Source organism: Vanellus vanellus, assembly GCF_965231255.1.
Source record: "Vanellus vanellus genome assembly, chromosome: 6".
Lineage (NCBI taxonomy): Eukaryota > Metazoa > Chordata > Aves > Charadriiformes > Charadriidae > Vanellus > Vanellus vanellus.
The window spans coordinates 29,490,908-29,508,736 of NC_138911.1; the positions used below are offsets into that span (position 1 = coordinate 29,490,908).

The following is a 17,829-nucleotide window of genomic DNA, read 5'->3' on the forward strand; positions in this document are numbered from 1 at the left end:
AATCTCACAGTTACTATGTTAAAGCTCAGAGTTATTAAAGTGGTTGCTGAGGGATGTGGCTTTCCCCTAGGTAAATACCACACCACTCTAAATAACAGTGCCTATCGCATGTTGACGCTTGCATTCCATTGCAAAGGGTGGGCCGTATTTGAACAGTGGTGTATGTGATAGGTGAAGCAGTAACTGCTTATGCATCTTTAGGGGAAAATGGAGGTGTGAGGAGACAAAGGAGTAGAGGAGAGACGGAGTACTGGACTTTGTCTTGTGACAGATTAGAAGAGCAGATGGCAAACTGTTACCAGTGGATGTCTGATCTGTTTTTTACATGACATATTTTTAGACTAATAATGCTTTTCACTTAACACTATATTGCTGCTTATTTGAGTACTTAAATGCCTTCTTTGAGTGCCTCTAATTTAGTTTATGAGCAGTAATTAGTTAAACTGTTCGTGTTCTGAAGTGGAGCTATTGTAGCTTGTAGTTGTGCAAACTGGAGCAGAGAAAGGGCACGTGTCTGGACTTAGATCCCATACTGAGGCAGTGGAGTTTGCTCAGATCTTTTGTGAAGGAGTGTCCAACATTTTAGGGTGTTAGAAGCTGAGTTATTATGGTAGGAAAGAAAAAAGTTATATGTAAGTCCATTTTAAAAATAAATACCTGCTGGTAACCTCTTTATGTGTACGTGCATATGTACATGCATGGGTACAATAATTTCAGAAATCCTGATTTGCAGACAAGTGTTGGTGTGAGTGACTTAATTTTTTAAATGTATGTCCTAATACTTTTTAGGAAGTAAAAACAAAGGACAGAAAGGGATCATGTAACTTTCCTCACTCTCCTGCAGGACATAAATATCTTTAGACAATTGATGATGAACCATCTTGGTGCTTGTGACTAGAACTCCTTTAAAAGTATTGCAACTCTATGATGCTGGGATCAACTCAGTTCTGTGTTGGTGACAGGTTTCCCCTGTGACTGAGCTAGACCACAGTTTTACAGACATTGTCAAACCTGTTTGAAAACTCACTGATACACCTGGAAAGCTCTTTTCTAATACCTCACCTGAATGTTTTGATTTTGTTGCAAATTAATTTGTTCTTGTCCTTCCCAGTGTACGTGGAGAACAATTGGCTGCTCTAATAGTTATGAAGACTTGTTGTGAACTAGAAAGAAGACAGTTGCCATGCTTGGTCCTCTCAGGCTAAGCAAACAATTCTTTTAGCCTCAGAGATATGACGTTTGTTATTCATCCCTGAACTTTCCTCCATTTTGTCAAAACTTTCATAGAATAGTGACCAAAATGAAGCACAACCATCACAGATAACCAGTAGGTTCTTACAGCAACCTTAACTCTACCCTTGTGCTTCCTATCCTTTCCTACTGGAAAAAACTAATTATAGCATAAGTTTTCCACTGTTACAGTATTATGTTCCTTTCAGGCAGAATCACAAAGTTATATGGGATACAGCTTCTGAGGCCCTTACACAAGGGTACGTTGAAAGCATGGTAAGCTTTCAACATATATTTGCTAACCCAAGCTGCTAGGCATAGGAAGAGAGGAGTCTTTGACCAGTTAATAGAAGACAATTTTGCAATTCCTGTCTGATGGTAGTAGTTTGTGGTGAATGGGGAAGTGTAATAAATGATAAGCATTAAAATTTCCTTAATTTCTCTGTTCAGACTGGAGATTCTACTGTGGCCACTGCATCACTGGGGTGTTAAACTGGTGGTGAGCCTAGCCCTGAACTGCTGGGCAGGCAGGACAGAGCTGTGTGTCTAGGTAACAGTCTACACCACCTTAGCAAATAAGATGTAGCGCATGCTCAGCTTCCTTCCCAAGCACCTGGAGTTCACTCAGGGGAAATTAGCTTCCTGGCCTGTTGCCAGAACGCAGTCTCTCTTGATGTTAGGCAGAAACCACACCTGATTCAAATGGATTGGCACTTCTTCTTGTAGTACTTTGGATTTGAGGTCATACACAGTTCACAAATGACATGTTTGTGCCATAACAAATTATGCTTATGTTTTAGGCTGAACCTATTTATTGGTCTATGTATAGAGAAATGTGGTTGTGTTTGGGTTTTCAGTATTCCCAAATACTCATCCTGTGTGGAACTGGTAATTCTGTGTCCTATCTAATAGGGTGTTAGGCTCATTTTTACATCTGAAGAGTATTGTCTTTCTGGGTGTTCTTTTCTCATGACTGGTGACCCATGGCAAGCAGAGGATAGATGGAGGATGGACAGAAAATTCTCAAATTGCCAAACTGTGGCATAGGAAGTTTCTGAAGACTTAAACTGCAGTTGTTTTGGAGGTTAAGAAAGATTTCTTTCCTTCTGCTACACCATCTGCTAAAGTGATGTTTGATTTACCACAAAATTGTTTTGGGTGATGGACAGCCTGGATAAATCTCAAATGTCTGGGCTCTGAAAGTGAGTCAACTTTCCTATAGTGAGGAACTTTCCATTTACTTGGACAATAACATTTCCGTTTCCAGCAAGCCTGACGTTCTGGCAGAAGCCTAGTAGGGCCAGAACCTCTTTGGTTCAGTTTTCCTAAGTTCGGTAGGGACAGGTGGCAAAGCTCTGTGCTGTCAGGGAACTGGTGTCTTTCACAGCAGAACACAAGCTGCAAAGGTAGAGATAATGGCCATGTTTAAAGCCTGCTATCATAAGTAGACATTTCAGTATCCCTTAGATCAGAAAACGTTGATTCTTATTTTAATGAAATCTGTCTCTCAGTCAACAGTATTGGCTTTTACAACATCTCAGTGAGAAAAGTGAAGGAAGCCCTCATGACAGTGCAACTTTAAAGCTATCTAATTCATTTACTATTTTGGCTTTTGGCCTAGGAATGACATAAAGATTGTAGATATTTCACTTGAGAATGATCAGAAGCAACATGCCAACGTTGATTCCTGCAGAATAGTCAGCAGACTGCAGCTCTTGATGCTGGTTACAGAAAGGCAAGCAGTACTTTCACTTCTTCGCACTTCATTTTGCTCTGGAGCGGGACTGCTCCTGGAATTACAAGTAGGATCCAACTGTGGAGTGGGATGTGGGATTTTGAGCTCCGAGTAATTCAGTCCGATGCCGACTATCCGTTTCTCTTTTCTTCACTTCTTCCTTTAGTCTAGGCATAGAGAATATCCAACAAGCTTACCACATATCCTAAAAGCAGCGAGCCAAAGAATGCATGCATCTCACTGCATGGCGAGGTGTGACAGAGGAGAAAACACAGGAACCTGAAGCTTCTGACTTGCAGCTTTGTTTCTGCTTATTGCATTAAGTGTTTCTCATGGCTCTGAAGGTTTAGCCCGGCCCATCGTGAGTGTGGTACAAACAGGAAACGAAAACCCTACAGTCAGAGGATACACCTGCTAAACGCGGGTTGAGCAGCTGTGGCTCTCACCCATGGATGAGTGCAAAACCGGAAGCATCAAGGGCTAAGTACAGGCTGAGAGCACCGTTTCTTCTCAAAGCCTTGGAGGCTGGATGGTGAAAGAGAGGGAGGGAGAGATGAAGGTGTAGTCACAGTTTGGCTGGCAGTCTGATGAGAGGTGCTGATCAGGAAGTTGCTGGTGTAGCATGCAAACTGCCGTTCTTTAGGAGCCTGCATTCTCCCTTGCTGTTGATCATCAGTCTTACAGCTCCAGCTGGCACTCATATACCATAGGAAGATCAATGGTGTGACAAAGCAGTGAGTGAGAGTTCCCTTGGGAACTGAAGCAGATACAAGGATGGTCAAGGCTCCCGGGGTGTCTGGCACATGGAGATTGCTCAGTGATTTTCTTGATCAGGGACACGGCTACACTGTTTGTGTTCCTTGGGTGACAGCTGACAGCATTTGAAGTTACACCGCTGCCCCGGCAGAAGGCCAATTGCAGTGATTTGGACAAATCATCCGTTGATGTTTGTTGGCATAGCACCTCTGACAGTCTGAAGAACGATGCTGTTGCATATAGGGTCAGGGCACAGATTTTTAAAGCAGGCACTCAGATCTCCAGACTCTGGGCTGGGCTATCTGTTGATGTAAGTTATTATAGAGCAATATTTTGATTCTGGCCCTAAATACCTTTTTGTCTAGTAATCAACAATCACTACTGTGCGGACTAGTGCATCAGGAACCTGTTTACTGCCCGGAGACAAGAGAAGCTGAAATGTGGTAATAACGGGGCTAAGTCAGTTGCTGTAAGAGCCTCACCCTGTCTTGGGAGCTGAATCAAGTGTTGCGCTCAGAAACTTAGTTATAAAGGTTTGTGTGAGTGTTTGCTCACATACTCCTGTCGGATCTTGCTTGGGGAGCATTCTTCATGTTGACTTGCTCTTTCACCTCCCACCCATTGAGATCTTTGTCTTGATTTGTGATTCATGTCTGATTCAGCCAAGTGGGTAGTAGACTTGGCAGCAAGAATCTCCTTAGTTTGAGGATTCCAGAAACTTTTAATAAGGGGCAAAAGCACAGAAACTGGCTGCTGAAAGTATAAAGTAAGTGCCTTATATGAGAATTTCAGGGTTTTTTTTGTTATTTGGGGTATTTTTGTTTTAGCTATGGAAAATCTTGTACCTTACTTCCCTACGCAGAGCCTTTGTGGATATTTAAGTTATATTTCTCCCAATAAATAAGGGAAAAATGACATATGTGCCTCACTTTCTCCATTGCAGTACGATGCCTTGTTAGGTCTTCTAAGTTTCTTCAAATACTAAATGATCCCAAGCCTAGGAGTTGTTATAGTCTGGACAATTGAGGGGGGGGAAGTCACGAAAATTTGATCAACTGCAATGGAAAGCTTTTATTAGATACTTTAGATATTTAAAAAATGTGCATGTATGTATGTGTATATATTATTAAAAAAAATGCAAGGATAATTATAATTTGCTTATATTGGCCATAAAAATATCTGCTTTTCCAGGATCTGGATCTGACCAAGTCAACTGCCTATCTCTTTCAGGTTTGCAAAGGCAACTACACTAAGCCTCAAACTGAAAGAACTCAAAACCAGAATCTCTCAGTAGGCAAATTCTGTGACTGTAACCGGAAAGATACCATGTTGCTCAGCAACTCTCACTATCTTTTAAACTTTTATTTTTTTATATAACATCACTCAAATCCCTAGATCTCTGCAAGAGGTGAAGCCATATGGCTGGCTGTCCCAGAGCTGCACTTCCTTGAAAAAATGAAATCCCTAATAACCTTTCAAGCTGGCTGCTGTAAAGCTGTACCTATGGAAAACTCATTGGCTTGGGGGAAGTTACACTGATAACAACTTGTCTTGGTAGAATATTTTGATTATGACAAAGCAGTAGATTCTTTGTTAAAGTGTTTGTGATTTTTTTGTTAATAGGTTGTTATTATAGTACTGTAGTTATTGATTACATTTGCACAAAGAGAGAAGCATATCTAATCACAGGGTAATTAAATTAAGCTAGTAATTGTCTTGGTTGTGGTCCGCTCAAAATGATTTCTTATGGAAGCTTTTTATGGTAACGGCAGGTAGTGGGTGTATCGAGACAGGTGAAAGCCAAGTTTTGTTCTGGCTAGGCTTAGTTCATCAAAATAATATGGTTAGTAGCTTTGGACCTACATTTAAGTTCTTTGTAAGTGCGGGTTCAGTATGTCAGGTCAAAGCCAATTAAAAAAAGTGACAAATAATACTGAAAATGGCGAACAAATGTGAGTATGTTAATTTCATTTTCCAAATTGAATTAAGGAATTGAGTAAAACGGTGTACAGGATTAAGAAAACAAACTGCCTTTCAAGCTGATTTATTTCAGTTTTAATTAACTAAGGTAAATAAAACAGTCAAGGATTTTGTAGATAAAATTAACTCATAGGGTTTTAAAACCATTTTATTGAGTTAAGTAAATGTATATACTATAAAAAGTAAAACTGAAACGATAATAAAACTTTAAAACATACACAGAGTTTAGAAGGAACAACAGAGAACTATTTGCAGGACTAGACTACCATCTGCTCACACTGATACTTACAACAGGTCTGTGAATAATCTTAAGGGACCTTATGAGTATTTGTTGTGTCGCTCAAAGAAAGTAATGTGGGTGCTAGTGTGTGACCCAGGAAGGAAGAAGGAAGAGAAGAAGGGGGGGCGGGGGGAATCACAGCAGAAAGGTGAGCCACTGGAGAATGACTAATACAGTGCATGGACAAGTCATAACTGATACCCAGTTTGGTAATGATTAGTGTTAGCTTAGGGGCTCCTCATGGAAGGCAGTTCCAGCAAATGGTCCGATGGGTTCCCAGGTGTCACTTTTGCAGTCACTATTGTTACGGTTACTGTGTCCGGAAAGAGGCCAACACCCATTACCTTCTCCCATGCTTGCTTATTTGCACTGTGTTGTCTGAGATTGCCAGGCAAGGTATTGCTCAGTGCTTTTGCATTTTGGGCACATGGCTCTTATGGAATTATTTTGAAACACATGTAGTAACTTTTTGATAATTATAGTTTTCTGTACTCCTTGCAAGTCCCTGTGGAGGAACCTTGTTCATTCTAGGAGTTAGTGAGACACTGAGTAGGCAGTGGCATCCAGCAATACGGATCAGATTTCAACCCCCATGTCCCAGAGTGGCAGAATTTAGCCTAAGTGATGTAAAGACTTTAAGAGAACAGTAGATTATGATGACTGACAATTAAGTACTCTTTCTTAAAGCCTTTTGGGGGGAAAAAAAAATTACAAAGACATTTCTCACTATCCTTTTGTTTCTTGCTGTCATAATAGCTCTCTGTAGGCTTGCGTAGGCTTTGTACTAGTGCACAAAAAAAAAGACAACAGGGTCTTGGATAAAGAAACTGCTGAAACTTTCCTGGAAAAAGGATTCAAGGGTCATTGTTTACTATAGTCTAGCAGAATTTCCATGAAAATTTACCAGCTCAGGCAAGAAACTGCTCCTCCACACTGCTGCTGATGGAAAAATGAACTTTTTTAGTGACCCTCTTGATTTATGTTACATTTCAATGTCTTTTTGTTCTTTAACTCATGATAGTTTCAAGTAACATTCTAGGATTATTAAAACTGGTAGGTGTGTTTTTTCTGAAGAAAAGTTTTTTCTTATTCCCTTCCCTCCCCTGGTACTTACTAGTTTAGATGTGATTGGTGTTCTAAGTTATTGTAATTGCAGAACTGAGTCCTAAGTAAAGCAAATTCCTGTGTATGTTGCCTGCTTGTCTGAGGGTAGTTACGTGTGTTTAAGGTGTTCACAGAACAGAGATCTTTTACCCTTAAATGAGGGAGGGATTTTATTTCCTCTTCCACAGAACAGCAGAGGAGGCTTCAGGTGCCTATCCCCCCTTGCCCTTAGGAGTCAGAGTGGCTCATCTGTCCCTGAGGAATTCAGCATATGCTCAGAGAGAGAATTCAGTTTTTCTATACCGCCTGTAAAACACCAGCAGCAGCAACGGAAAGAAACCTCCACCCAGTTCAGGGAGTCTGCGCTAATCTGTTCAGTGAGTTTGGCTATTAGGATGTTATAGCCCTTGTCCTGAAATGCTGGGAGGGTTTCAGGAACGCCAATTAGTTCCTGTGGATTAATTCTTAGGGACAGTGAGGCAGGCCTGAGCCAAAACCCCCTAAAATGGATGAAATGCCTCCCAATGAGTTTGGTGGGTTTTCCTCAGCCAAGTCCTACTGGCATATTTGGGCAGGATCATCATGGCTGTGCTTCTACATACTAGTAATGTATGAATTTGTGTTCTCGATCATGAGAAAAGGCTGGAGAAAGCTGTGCTCACAGAAACCAGTGGTTCTCGGTTGCTGCTCACCTTTTCTGTTTCTTAATGGATAGGCACAATGGCAACAGCTACCTGTATCCAGGGTTGACTGGCCAGCGTCTTGCCTGCCTGTGCCAGTGCTAACACAGAGCAAGTCTGCCACATCTGCTGCATGGATGTATGCTTCCCTTCAGTGCGGTGCTTCAAATTCAGAAGAGTGATTCAAAGGAGTAATCCAGATAACACAAATCAATGTCACATACGAAACCACAATCTTTGCATACATTGTGGCTGTATTGCAGGAATCGGTTCTCCCATTCTCTTCCCCAAACTTTTGTTCATTTGCTACCAGGGACATAGTTCCAGTGGTACAGCCTGTCACACAAGCTGACCTGTTGGCAGGAAACTAGCTTTTCCCCCTTTAGCATCCCACACCTCTTGCTGCTTAGGGAGACATATATATATATAGCGTATCAGTTACAGTTAACATTGAGTAACTCATATGCTGAATCTAAGAATGTTACTATTCCTCGTGTTTGCCTCTTGACCCTTTTGGAATGGTTTCCTTTTTCTTCTCTTGAGTTATATTGATCTCAAGAGGCATATAAAACAGCATTGGTGATGTCAAGGGTATCTGATTCAGGCAATCCTGATACAGAGATATGAGTTTTCCCTGAATATATATGAATAGCATACACTGATTGGGAATCTAGAAGAAATGAGGGCTTGGAGAAACACAGGCAGAGCAAAAGATCAAGGAAGACTGAGCAGGAATCTAGAAGAAATAGGGACTGAGGGAGATACCGACTGCAAATACAGATGGGCAGTGGTAGCAGTCCTCCTTGCCATTGCAGCATAAAGCAGTGATTTGAAAAGCATATAGTACCATTGCTTTGTTAAGAGGTAGAGATCTTGCTTTAGAAATAGAAGTGAGAAAGATTCCTCCCACAGCAGGCACACAAAGTTTTCATCTTCCCACTCACACCACTGCTCCAACAGCATGCAGCCCTGTTTGCATCCTGGCAATTTGCATCCTGGGTTGAGTGAGTTGGGAGCCTGGAAGTTGCAGTAGAGGAAAGTACAACTGCTGAACCCCTGCCAATGGCAGCATGCCCCACGGGATGGGTCTGGAAGCAATCCTTTCCCTCCTAGCTTGAGCTTCATGCTTTCCCTGTCTTGAAGGGGGGGAAAAAGGGTTGCGAAGAGATTATTTAAAAAAAAAAAAGTTAACTATTGTCAGTGTTCTCAAACCAGGACATCTGCTTATTGGATGAGTAGCTTAAACATAGTCATCCAAGGCAGCTGTAACTTAAGCAGCCAAAGTCCACTTGAGCTGGGGCTGAATTTGGCCCATTGTCTCTCCTTCACACCCACAGTACAAAGAAAAGCTGCAGCTTCTTAGGGCTAGGTGGGAGGGAGGAGGTGGGAACGCCACTGGAGCGTGGTGTTGCATTGACAGTTGATGTGCGTTCCTTAAAAACTTGAGCTTCTCATCGCTTCTGGAGGTAGCAGTATAAGTCATTGGGAGACAAGATGCAGTTTGTTAGGAGTGGGACATTATGATAAGTATAGGATCTTTATGGGAGAGCTATGGAGCAATGCTGATTTCTGATTAAGGGATAGGGAAAAAAGCAGTGTTACCCTGAAAACTGGGCTGGAATCTTCAAAAACTAAACGTTTGGCAGGAGATACATTCAAAGGGGTCACCAATTCAGAATGATGTTTACTTTCAACTGTTCTTTAAATAACTTAAAGCTGTGCCCTCTTGAGTAGAAACAGCAGAGTAGACTGAAGGGCTTTTACTATCAGTTAAATTACTTTTGTATAGTCTATTTGCTAGATTTATCTTTGCTAATTGAATAGCAATAGTTACAAGGGCTATATCCTCCAGAAGGAGGCTATGGACATTTATAAGTGGCATACAAGAGTGTCATCCTCACTAAACAGCAGCTAGATCTGTGATAGAGTCAAGTTGCTGTTTAGCACTGCAGGGCTGCAGTTTGGAATGACTTAAAGCAAATAATATAGAACATGAAATCCAAATAATATAGAATATGAAAGGGTCATTTAAACCTCCAGAAAGTATTTATGAAACTTGAGTTAGGTAGAGCTAGTAACACCTGTGGAGTTGCAGTAGGTGCACCTGAGTCTTCATGATTCTCAAACATCCAGGATTTTCTTTGGATGCTTGCTCTCACTGGCATGCTATGTTTTCAAAAGTATTACTGCTGCGTGGGGCGCTTAGATCGAGAGTGACTTCATTTCAGCTTGACCTGCATACAAAACCAAAGTAAGTTAGATAGGAAGAAGCAATCTTATTTCAGAATAAGTATGTTCATACGGTGATTGTATTGTTACATCAGTTTAATTTGCAGCACAACTTAAAACTTTATTGTGAAGACAAATCCTTAAAAGAAAGATCACTTGCATATGTATGTTCACATATACATTCTAAGATAGCCACTGGGTTTTAACCTCACGCAGTGACCATCGTTGCTAGAGGATATCTTACAAGAAGTGTGGTGTAAGTGAACAAGTTTGGGGCAGGATTGCCAGGTTAGAGTGTGATATAGAGAGCAACATTTTGCCTGTGTATCATTGTCTGCAATTTCACTTTTTGTATTTTTCACTTCTATAGAAGTATAGTGTAGAAGACAATAAAAAACAGGTGTCCTAAGCACCTATATTGCCAGATCAATATCCCTGCTAGAGAAGACATGGTTGTTTTGAAGGTGGATATTTCAGGTGTTGAGCAATGACCTAAACTAGTTTTCAGTGAAATCAATGTTTCCGATTGATTTTGGTGAATCCCCGTTAGGCCGTTGATAAGCACTTCTGTAAACGCAGCCTAATCTCAAACTCTACTTGATCTCAGCAAAAAGCCCTCAGCACTAAATTGTTGTCCACAGGTATTGTGCAGCTCCGTTTTCTTCTCCAGCAGGGTATCACATCCTAGTGACAGAAACAATGAGCCTGCTGTCCTTGTTTGTAAAGCACATTGGGATCGGAGTGTAACATGAATGCCAGCGGGCTGGGTTTCAGTTCCAGAGCATGAGACTTTTTCACTTTCTACTTTTTTCCTCTTTTTTTTTTTTTTTTTTTTTTTTTTCCCCCCCCCTTTCTGCCTTTGTGACAGAGCACTCAGCAGCTGTTCTGTTTCCCTGTCTGCCTGCAGCGGTATCCAGACAGCTGCACTGTGCGGCAGCCAAAGGTGGCCAGAGCAATGCCCAGCTTTGTTAAAAAGTAACAAGATTGGGAAAGAGGGGAGGGAGCAGGAAAATCTGTGACCTGGAGTAGATTCTACAGCACACTGTCAATGGGTGCCAAGAGACCTCGGTGTCCTCTGTGTCTGACTAGAGATGCATTTTCTGTGCATCTGTCACAGTAAGACTCACCTGCTGGCTCGGAGAAAGCAGTTAATCATGAGGTGATGCTGAAGTTCTCTGGGAAAGGAAGTATTGCTGACAGTGGCAAACAGCTTATGTTCGTGTCTCATGGAAACTTAAATGTGCGTAAGTGTGTGTTCAGCATTTGCTTTCTGCATACTGCATGACTCAGACACAGAGAGGGTCAGGTGTGGCTGAGAACAGGCCTGTGACATGCAGTATGACAATTTTTTTTTTTTTTTAAATTTCTTGCATGCAGCTTTTTTGTGGATGGTAGAGCATTATATTTAAGTATTTGTCCATTCTTTGTTTTATGTGCATATTTTTCCAGTGATGATCATAGTGTCTGTTTTGTGGTTCCACCTTTGAGCACTTACAAATTAGTGAGAAACAATTTAACGTGCATGAAGCTATGTGGTAGATTTGTGTCATGTTAGGATTTCAGCTTTTGCCCAACTTAATTTTTTTTTTCTTTTCTTTGTATTCCAGAAAAAGGCATGGCATACAATTAAAACCATGGTTAACTTACCAGTCATCAGCCCCTTCAAGAAACGCTACTCATGGGTGCAGCTGGCTGGGCATACAGGTGAGATATGGATATCTTCAATGTGTTTGTCTCTGGAGTGGGGATGGCAGCAGCAAGGAAAACAGTGTGTTAGTGTTTCTCTGTTTCCTTCCTTCAGGTAAAAGGAAGCAGGCACTAGAACATCTTTCCTTCAGTTGTGGTGAGGATAGGGAAGGGGGAGTGATATACCTGAATAATAAGATGAACAAGGAAGCAACGGTCAGCTTCTGGGGAAGAGCCAGACTCCTGATGCCTCCTTCTAAGGTCATATGTAAAATACATGTTAGAGGGAAACAAGAGGGACCGGGAAGTTGAAGCCGTAGTCCATCTGCTGCTGTTGGTTGTGGTAGGGGATCATCTTTCTTGACTGAGTAGTCAATATGTTACTTCCCTAGTGCGAAGGATTGCTGTATGCGCCTCAGCCTTGGCAAGGACAGTGTTTCTAATACCAGCCCCAAACCCCTCATCTGAACGTAAGCCTTTGGGTGGAAAACAAATCTGGTGAAAATTTACTTGCTGACCAGGTGTTTGCACTGCGAGTCTGTCATTGTTCACTGTATGGGTGCAAGGAGCAGCTCAATCTGCTGGTTCTAGTTTGTGTCTGTGGAAGTTGGTAAGTGTGCTCCTAATGTAGGCTTTGTTTCATTGGTAAGACAAAAAAAAAACCCAACAAAGAAAAGTAATCAGGTTTGCTTCTCTTGTGCTTCATTTAATTCCTATGCAGCCCCTGTTCCTAAAGTGCTAGTGCAGGGTTTATTAGTACACATGTGGGCAGGCACCTACGCCACATCGTGCTTTAATGCAGTACCTGAACCACCTCTTTATATGCTAATGCACTAATATGATGCACTTCAAAGCTGTGCAGAGAAATTTATTTAGTCCTAGAAATGGAGTAGCTACACTTTGCTTAGTGGTGTTGGTGGGGCTGACTTGTCACACAGAGTGCCAAGATGACCCAGTCTTATTGCAGTTCTTATCACAGTGTGTGGGGAATTGGCTTGATATGTGTGGAGTGATGCACTCACTGGTCACTTAATTGCAACTCTTCTGGAGGCTTGTGTAGTAGGGTGGAAGAGTAGTGTTAAGAGGTTACTAGAAGATAAGGAGAGCTACTGCTCCACTTTGCTTTAGATATTTTTCTGTGGTTGCATTTAGTCCATCCTTTTTGCAGTTGTTCTCTGATATGACAAGTTCTTTCTAAACTAAAACCTGGGCAATTACCGTTGTGCTGAGGCAGTGCCAGTTATAGGATTTGTCAGAGAAGAACCAGTTTGCAATGGCTGAAGGATCCTGCTGTGATAAAAGTTGAGGGTTAGCCCCAGGAATAATGAGGCTCCTACTTTGGTGCTTATTTTATGTCATGTAGATTAAAGGGTACCTTTGAATGAAACCTGTACTTTCCTCAGACATTGTTGGCAGGTTGCAGGACAGGAGAGTGACTTCTGCAGCTGGAGTCTAATTACTGCCAATCTGGGCCTATGCAGACTGTCATTTGTACTGGGTACCATTCCGACACTGGGTTGTAAAAAGACAATTGCACTGCAGGCTGTACATGCAGATTAGCAGGGCTTGGGAGAAGAGGCAGTACCTGGAGGTACATGCATGCGCAGTGACAGCATGTATGTGTAGAAAGGGCAGTGCTTGGCTCCTGGCCTGTTGGTGGCTGTTTAACAATCACTGATTGACCATACTGCCTCAGTATGTACACACTCAGCAGGTATACCCTATGTGAGGATTAAGGACAAAGCCAACACTGGCAGTGTTATGCAGCTTTAAAATAGCCTGTCAGAGGATTAATGAATTCTAGCTCGTGGCTTCTTCCTGTGCATTTTGATAAGTATAGTAGTGTTTGATATCCTAACAAAGAGTTTAGCATGGAAAGAAAAACAAACAACGGTGGCCTGGAGCAGCTGCACTCCTTAAAGCTATAAATTCTGATGTGGGAATGTATCCAAACGGACTTTCACTGCCCATGGCTGTGTTTGTCCTGGGTGGTTTATTTTTTATGAAAAGCATGTTATCTTTTCTGCTCAGGGGAAACCTTTAACTGGTGATGTGTAGATGAAGCTGGAGTAGTGGGGGAAGGTGTTTTTCTTTTTTGTGGGTCAGTCTCATCAGCATGTGTTTGATTTTCTTTTTTAGGGAGTTTCAAGGCAGCTGATAGTGGGAAGATTCTCAAACGCTTCTCAGAGAATGAAAAGGAGTGTTTTGAGCGATTGATGAAAGACCCGCTACGCTCCTGTGTCCCTTGCTTCCATGGTGTGGTGGAGAGAGATGGCGAGAGCTACATTCAGCTGGATGACTTGCTTACTGATTTTGAAGGGCCTTGTGTGATGGACTGCAAGATGGGGATCAGGTGGGGTACCTGAAAGAGAAAGTGCTTTCTAACCCAAATGCATTTGAAGGAAGTGGGTGAAGGGGGATGGATGTGGTCATGCTCTGTCTGGAGAAGTTTGGTAACATTTTTGGAGCCTTGGGATTCAGTGGTTTGGCAATTGCCTTGGAGAGCCTGAGGAGAGTATGTCCCCTTGTTGCCTGATTGTACATGGATTCTGTAAACTGACTGATCTCTGACTGATCTATAGCCTCAAAAACTATCCACATCAAGATATTTTCATGGGTGATTTAAGACAAAGTTTTTCTGCAGTGGCCTGATAATACATGGTAAAAAACTTACACGATTCATTCACTGCCAGTTTATTTGATCTTTGTGTATGCAGTGATTCAAAAAACACCACGAAGAGTAAAATTCCCATCTCCAAATGTGGGTGACTGAATAGCAGTGTGAAAGCTCATTTCCAATGCCTGAATGAGTCTTCACTGGTATTGATCTTTACAGAAAAGAAAATACTTGACCATCTGCTCAGGACTGACCTGTGTTTTTCCCTACTCTTGACGTCTCCATGATGCTATCACCTTGTTCTCCAGATTCTCACTTTCTTTTCCTTTTCTTGTCTGTGATTAAGAGGAAAGCCTCAACAATGTTATCTAAGCATAACAAATAGGTAAGGAATCTGTTGAGAGCCTGGAGTAACAGTACAGAGGGGTATGAACTGTCATAGTAATCTTTTGGCTGCCAGCTCAGATGCTCAAGAGTTATTGTCATAAATGAGTTATTCAACTTCGAGGAGCGCAGACAAGCCTTTTCAAATAGATGCAGAATCTTAAATGAATTGTCAGCTAAATCAGAGCAGAAATGTGTAGTATTCGTATGCCCAGAAGAAAGAGGAGAAGGATTTGCAGCAGTACATATTTTACTCAAAGTAGGTGACATTCTGGTAATGAGTGACAGTATCTCCTAAACACCAGCCTGGTTTATTCCACTGTGATGAAGGAAGTATGCTCCAGGCGCCTGACAAAGTGCAAGCTTTGTGGAGAGGGACAAGCCCTGAGAGTCCAGTGGAATGTAGAGAACATGGATAGTGCCCTTCTAATGGTTACCAGATTAACAGGTTGAGTGATAACAGCAAAATGCGGAAAGTTTGTCACCCTTCACCTTCTTGTTCGTAGTTACCTTTTCTGGTTTGGAGCTGCTCAGATAATCTGCTTTACTCTTTCATTTTTACTATATGAAGAGGGATTCTGTCTTTCACTGTCTGATGCATTAAGTAAAATATTGCCTTCTGAGGCCTAAAAAAATCACACATGACTGATGTTAAGCTTTTTTGAGGAAAGAGAAGACCGTAAGCCTTCAGCAGCCCTAATTGCTTTTGATTTCACTGTAAGTGATCTCTCCTAACTGTCCTCTGAAAATACAGTTCTATTTCATGGCACACTAGGAATTCAGCTTTCTCCCATTCCGTAAGCAGGACGTGACGATAACATGTAACGGTAAGTAAAGGTATAGTTGGAACAAGAAGTGAATGACACAACTCCTGATTCCTGCAACTGTTTCACTAAATATGCCTGTGCAGTTGTTAGTTCATGTTCTTTAGTTTCCCCATGTGCAAAACTGGGGTGATGATAACACTCGCTTTCCTGGCTGACATTTCTTGAGGCCGGGTTATAAGTTGTAAAAAGAAATGTTTGGGGAGTCCTTACAGTTTTATTGGGATGCGATGTTTTTTCAGGACATACCTGGAGGAGGAGTTGACTAAGGCCCGTGAGAAACCAAAGCTGCGTAAGGACATGTACAAGAAAATGATTGAAGTGGATCCTCTTGCTCCCACAGCTGAAGAAAATGCTCAGCATGCTGTCACCAAACCCCGATACATGCAATGGAGGGAAACCATCAGCTCTAGTGCCAACCTGGGCTTCAGGATTGAAGGGATTAAGGTAATAGCTTCAGTTCTGCCTGTTCTTGGAGACCGAACTTTGTTTGATTTGTTGATTAATCAAAAAGTTCGTGCACATCAGTAGCCAGGTTTTCCAAAGGACTATGTGAAAATGCAGTAATTAAAACCACAGAGTTCAGCGTATTTTGTTTTTAAAGCATGCATAGTAATTATAAAGGAGTACTGTCAATGAAGTTAAGCATCGAACGCACGTCAGCTGCACTTGGTTCAACCCCAGAGGCATTGCAGGAAGGACCCAATCAGGTACACAGAGTAGGTACAATGAAAACGAGACTGTTATAAGGAAGAATTCAGAATTTAAGAAGTAACCACGTCTGCCCATGACATTACTTTTTTTACCCAGGAATGATACATATTTATTCCAAGTGAATCACAGTAAAGTGTTTTTGTTCCAGTTATGCTTATTTGCAAGGCATGTTAAAAGCATTAGCTTAGATATTCTTGGGATTGAGGAAACCCCTTTTCCTTTTAGTTTATTGCAATATCTGGTATAGATGGAGCTGCAATAAAGCCAAAACCAAAAATAAAATTTCTCCATCAACCAAGTTCACCTGCTGTTCTTGATGGATAAGTTTGTGCCCCTATATCGTTCCTAGGATACTACCTTACAGCCACGGAAGAACCCTGGCAACTTTCTTTCCTACCCCTTAATTCTTTATATTTGTTGTGCCCCATGGCAATGTCAGGTACCTGCCCAGAAACCCATTAGGACCTACTCTCAGAATATCAGCCACCTGACTCGGTTACTTGCACGTTAACACTTGCTGGAATGCAGAAGTGTGCTTTCTGCTTGCATAGGCCTGTTGCAGCTCGCCTTAAACTCGTTCACTTGGGGTTAGATAGTGGTGTACCTGTAGCAGCACAGAGCATGGTGAGGGCTGCCCAAACCCCCCCGCACCCTGAGTACTTGTTAACCGAAGCCCATGACGGGACAGCTATGAAGAAGTTAGTATGGGTTACCCTGTGTGATTTCAGGATGTTCCTGGAGCATATACGTTTAATTTAGGTATGTTAGGACACTGTAAATTATAATCTGGATGAGTTTTGCTTCCATTTCATAGTTCAAGCACATAAGAAGAAGAAAGGGATAAATGAGAGTGACGCTGATGAGTGAAGGCTCTTTAAACACCCCTTTCTCCTCTGCTTCCCTGTGTTGTCTTTTCCCTTCCTCACTGACGGGTTCTCCTGCTGTGATACAGGAACTAGGGCTTCCAGCTCATGCTGTGCTGGCCCCTCGTACACTGCGCCACCCACTCCTGGCTGTTAGACACAGGCATCCTCATGCAGGAACTGTCTGGGTGGTAGATGATCTGGCTCCAGTCCAGCCAAGACACTTCCTATCTCATCCTTTAGCCATCTAATGGTGTTATTAAGATACCTGTTTTATTCCTGTACCACTTAAGTCTTTGGATGCTCTGTGTAATGGCATCAGAAACCTAGATGATCTTAAGACCTTTTACTTATGTTCTTAGAAAGATAGTTGGTCAGTGTAGAAGACTTACAGATTTATGTTTAGTCCTGAAGACTGACTGTACTAACGGAGCACAGAGGAGCTCCAGTAAAACCTCCTGGCATGTTCTTTGTGGTTTGGCTGGTTATCAGAGGTGGGTAGGAGCAGTATGGCACACAGTCTGCATGATATTTCCCTCTGTTGAGGGACACAAATACTTAATCTTTTACTAAGCACAGGAAATGCTTTGGAGTACTGCAGTACATTACCTCTGTCTTCCTGTGCTGTTATGAGGGACGTAGGTATTTATTATCTTATTTTTTCACATGGAGAAACGATGATGGAAAGCACGTTGTTCAAGCAATACAGTTAGTCAGCACTCCCTACACTGTTTCCCTGTAGCTGAA

General features: G+C 41.9%; 1 protein-coding gene across 1 annotated transcript in view; it reads left to right on the forward strand.

Moving 5' to 3' along the window:
• ITPKA (inositol-trisphosphate 3-kinase A) overlaps nucleotides 1-17,829 on the forward strand; it is a gene marked incomplete at its 5' end in the record, with an annotated part of 35,779 nt that overhangs the window by 12,677 nt on the left and 5,273 nt on the right. The window contains 3 exons of the mRNA XM_082485324.1: nucleotides 11,602-11,698; nucleotides 13,820-14,033; nucleotides 15,748-15,952. Coding sequence (XP_082341450.1) covers nucleotides 11,602-11,698; nucleotides 13,820-14,033; nucleotides 15,748-15,952 — 516 coding nt within the window. The remainder of the gene's footprint in view (nucleotides 1-11,601; nucleotides 11,699-13,819; nucleotides 14,034-15,747; nucleotides 15,953-17,829) is intronic.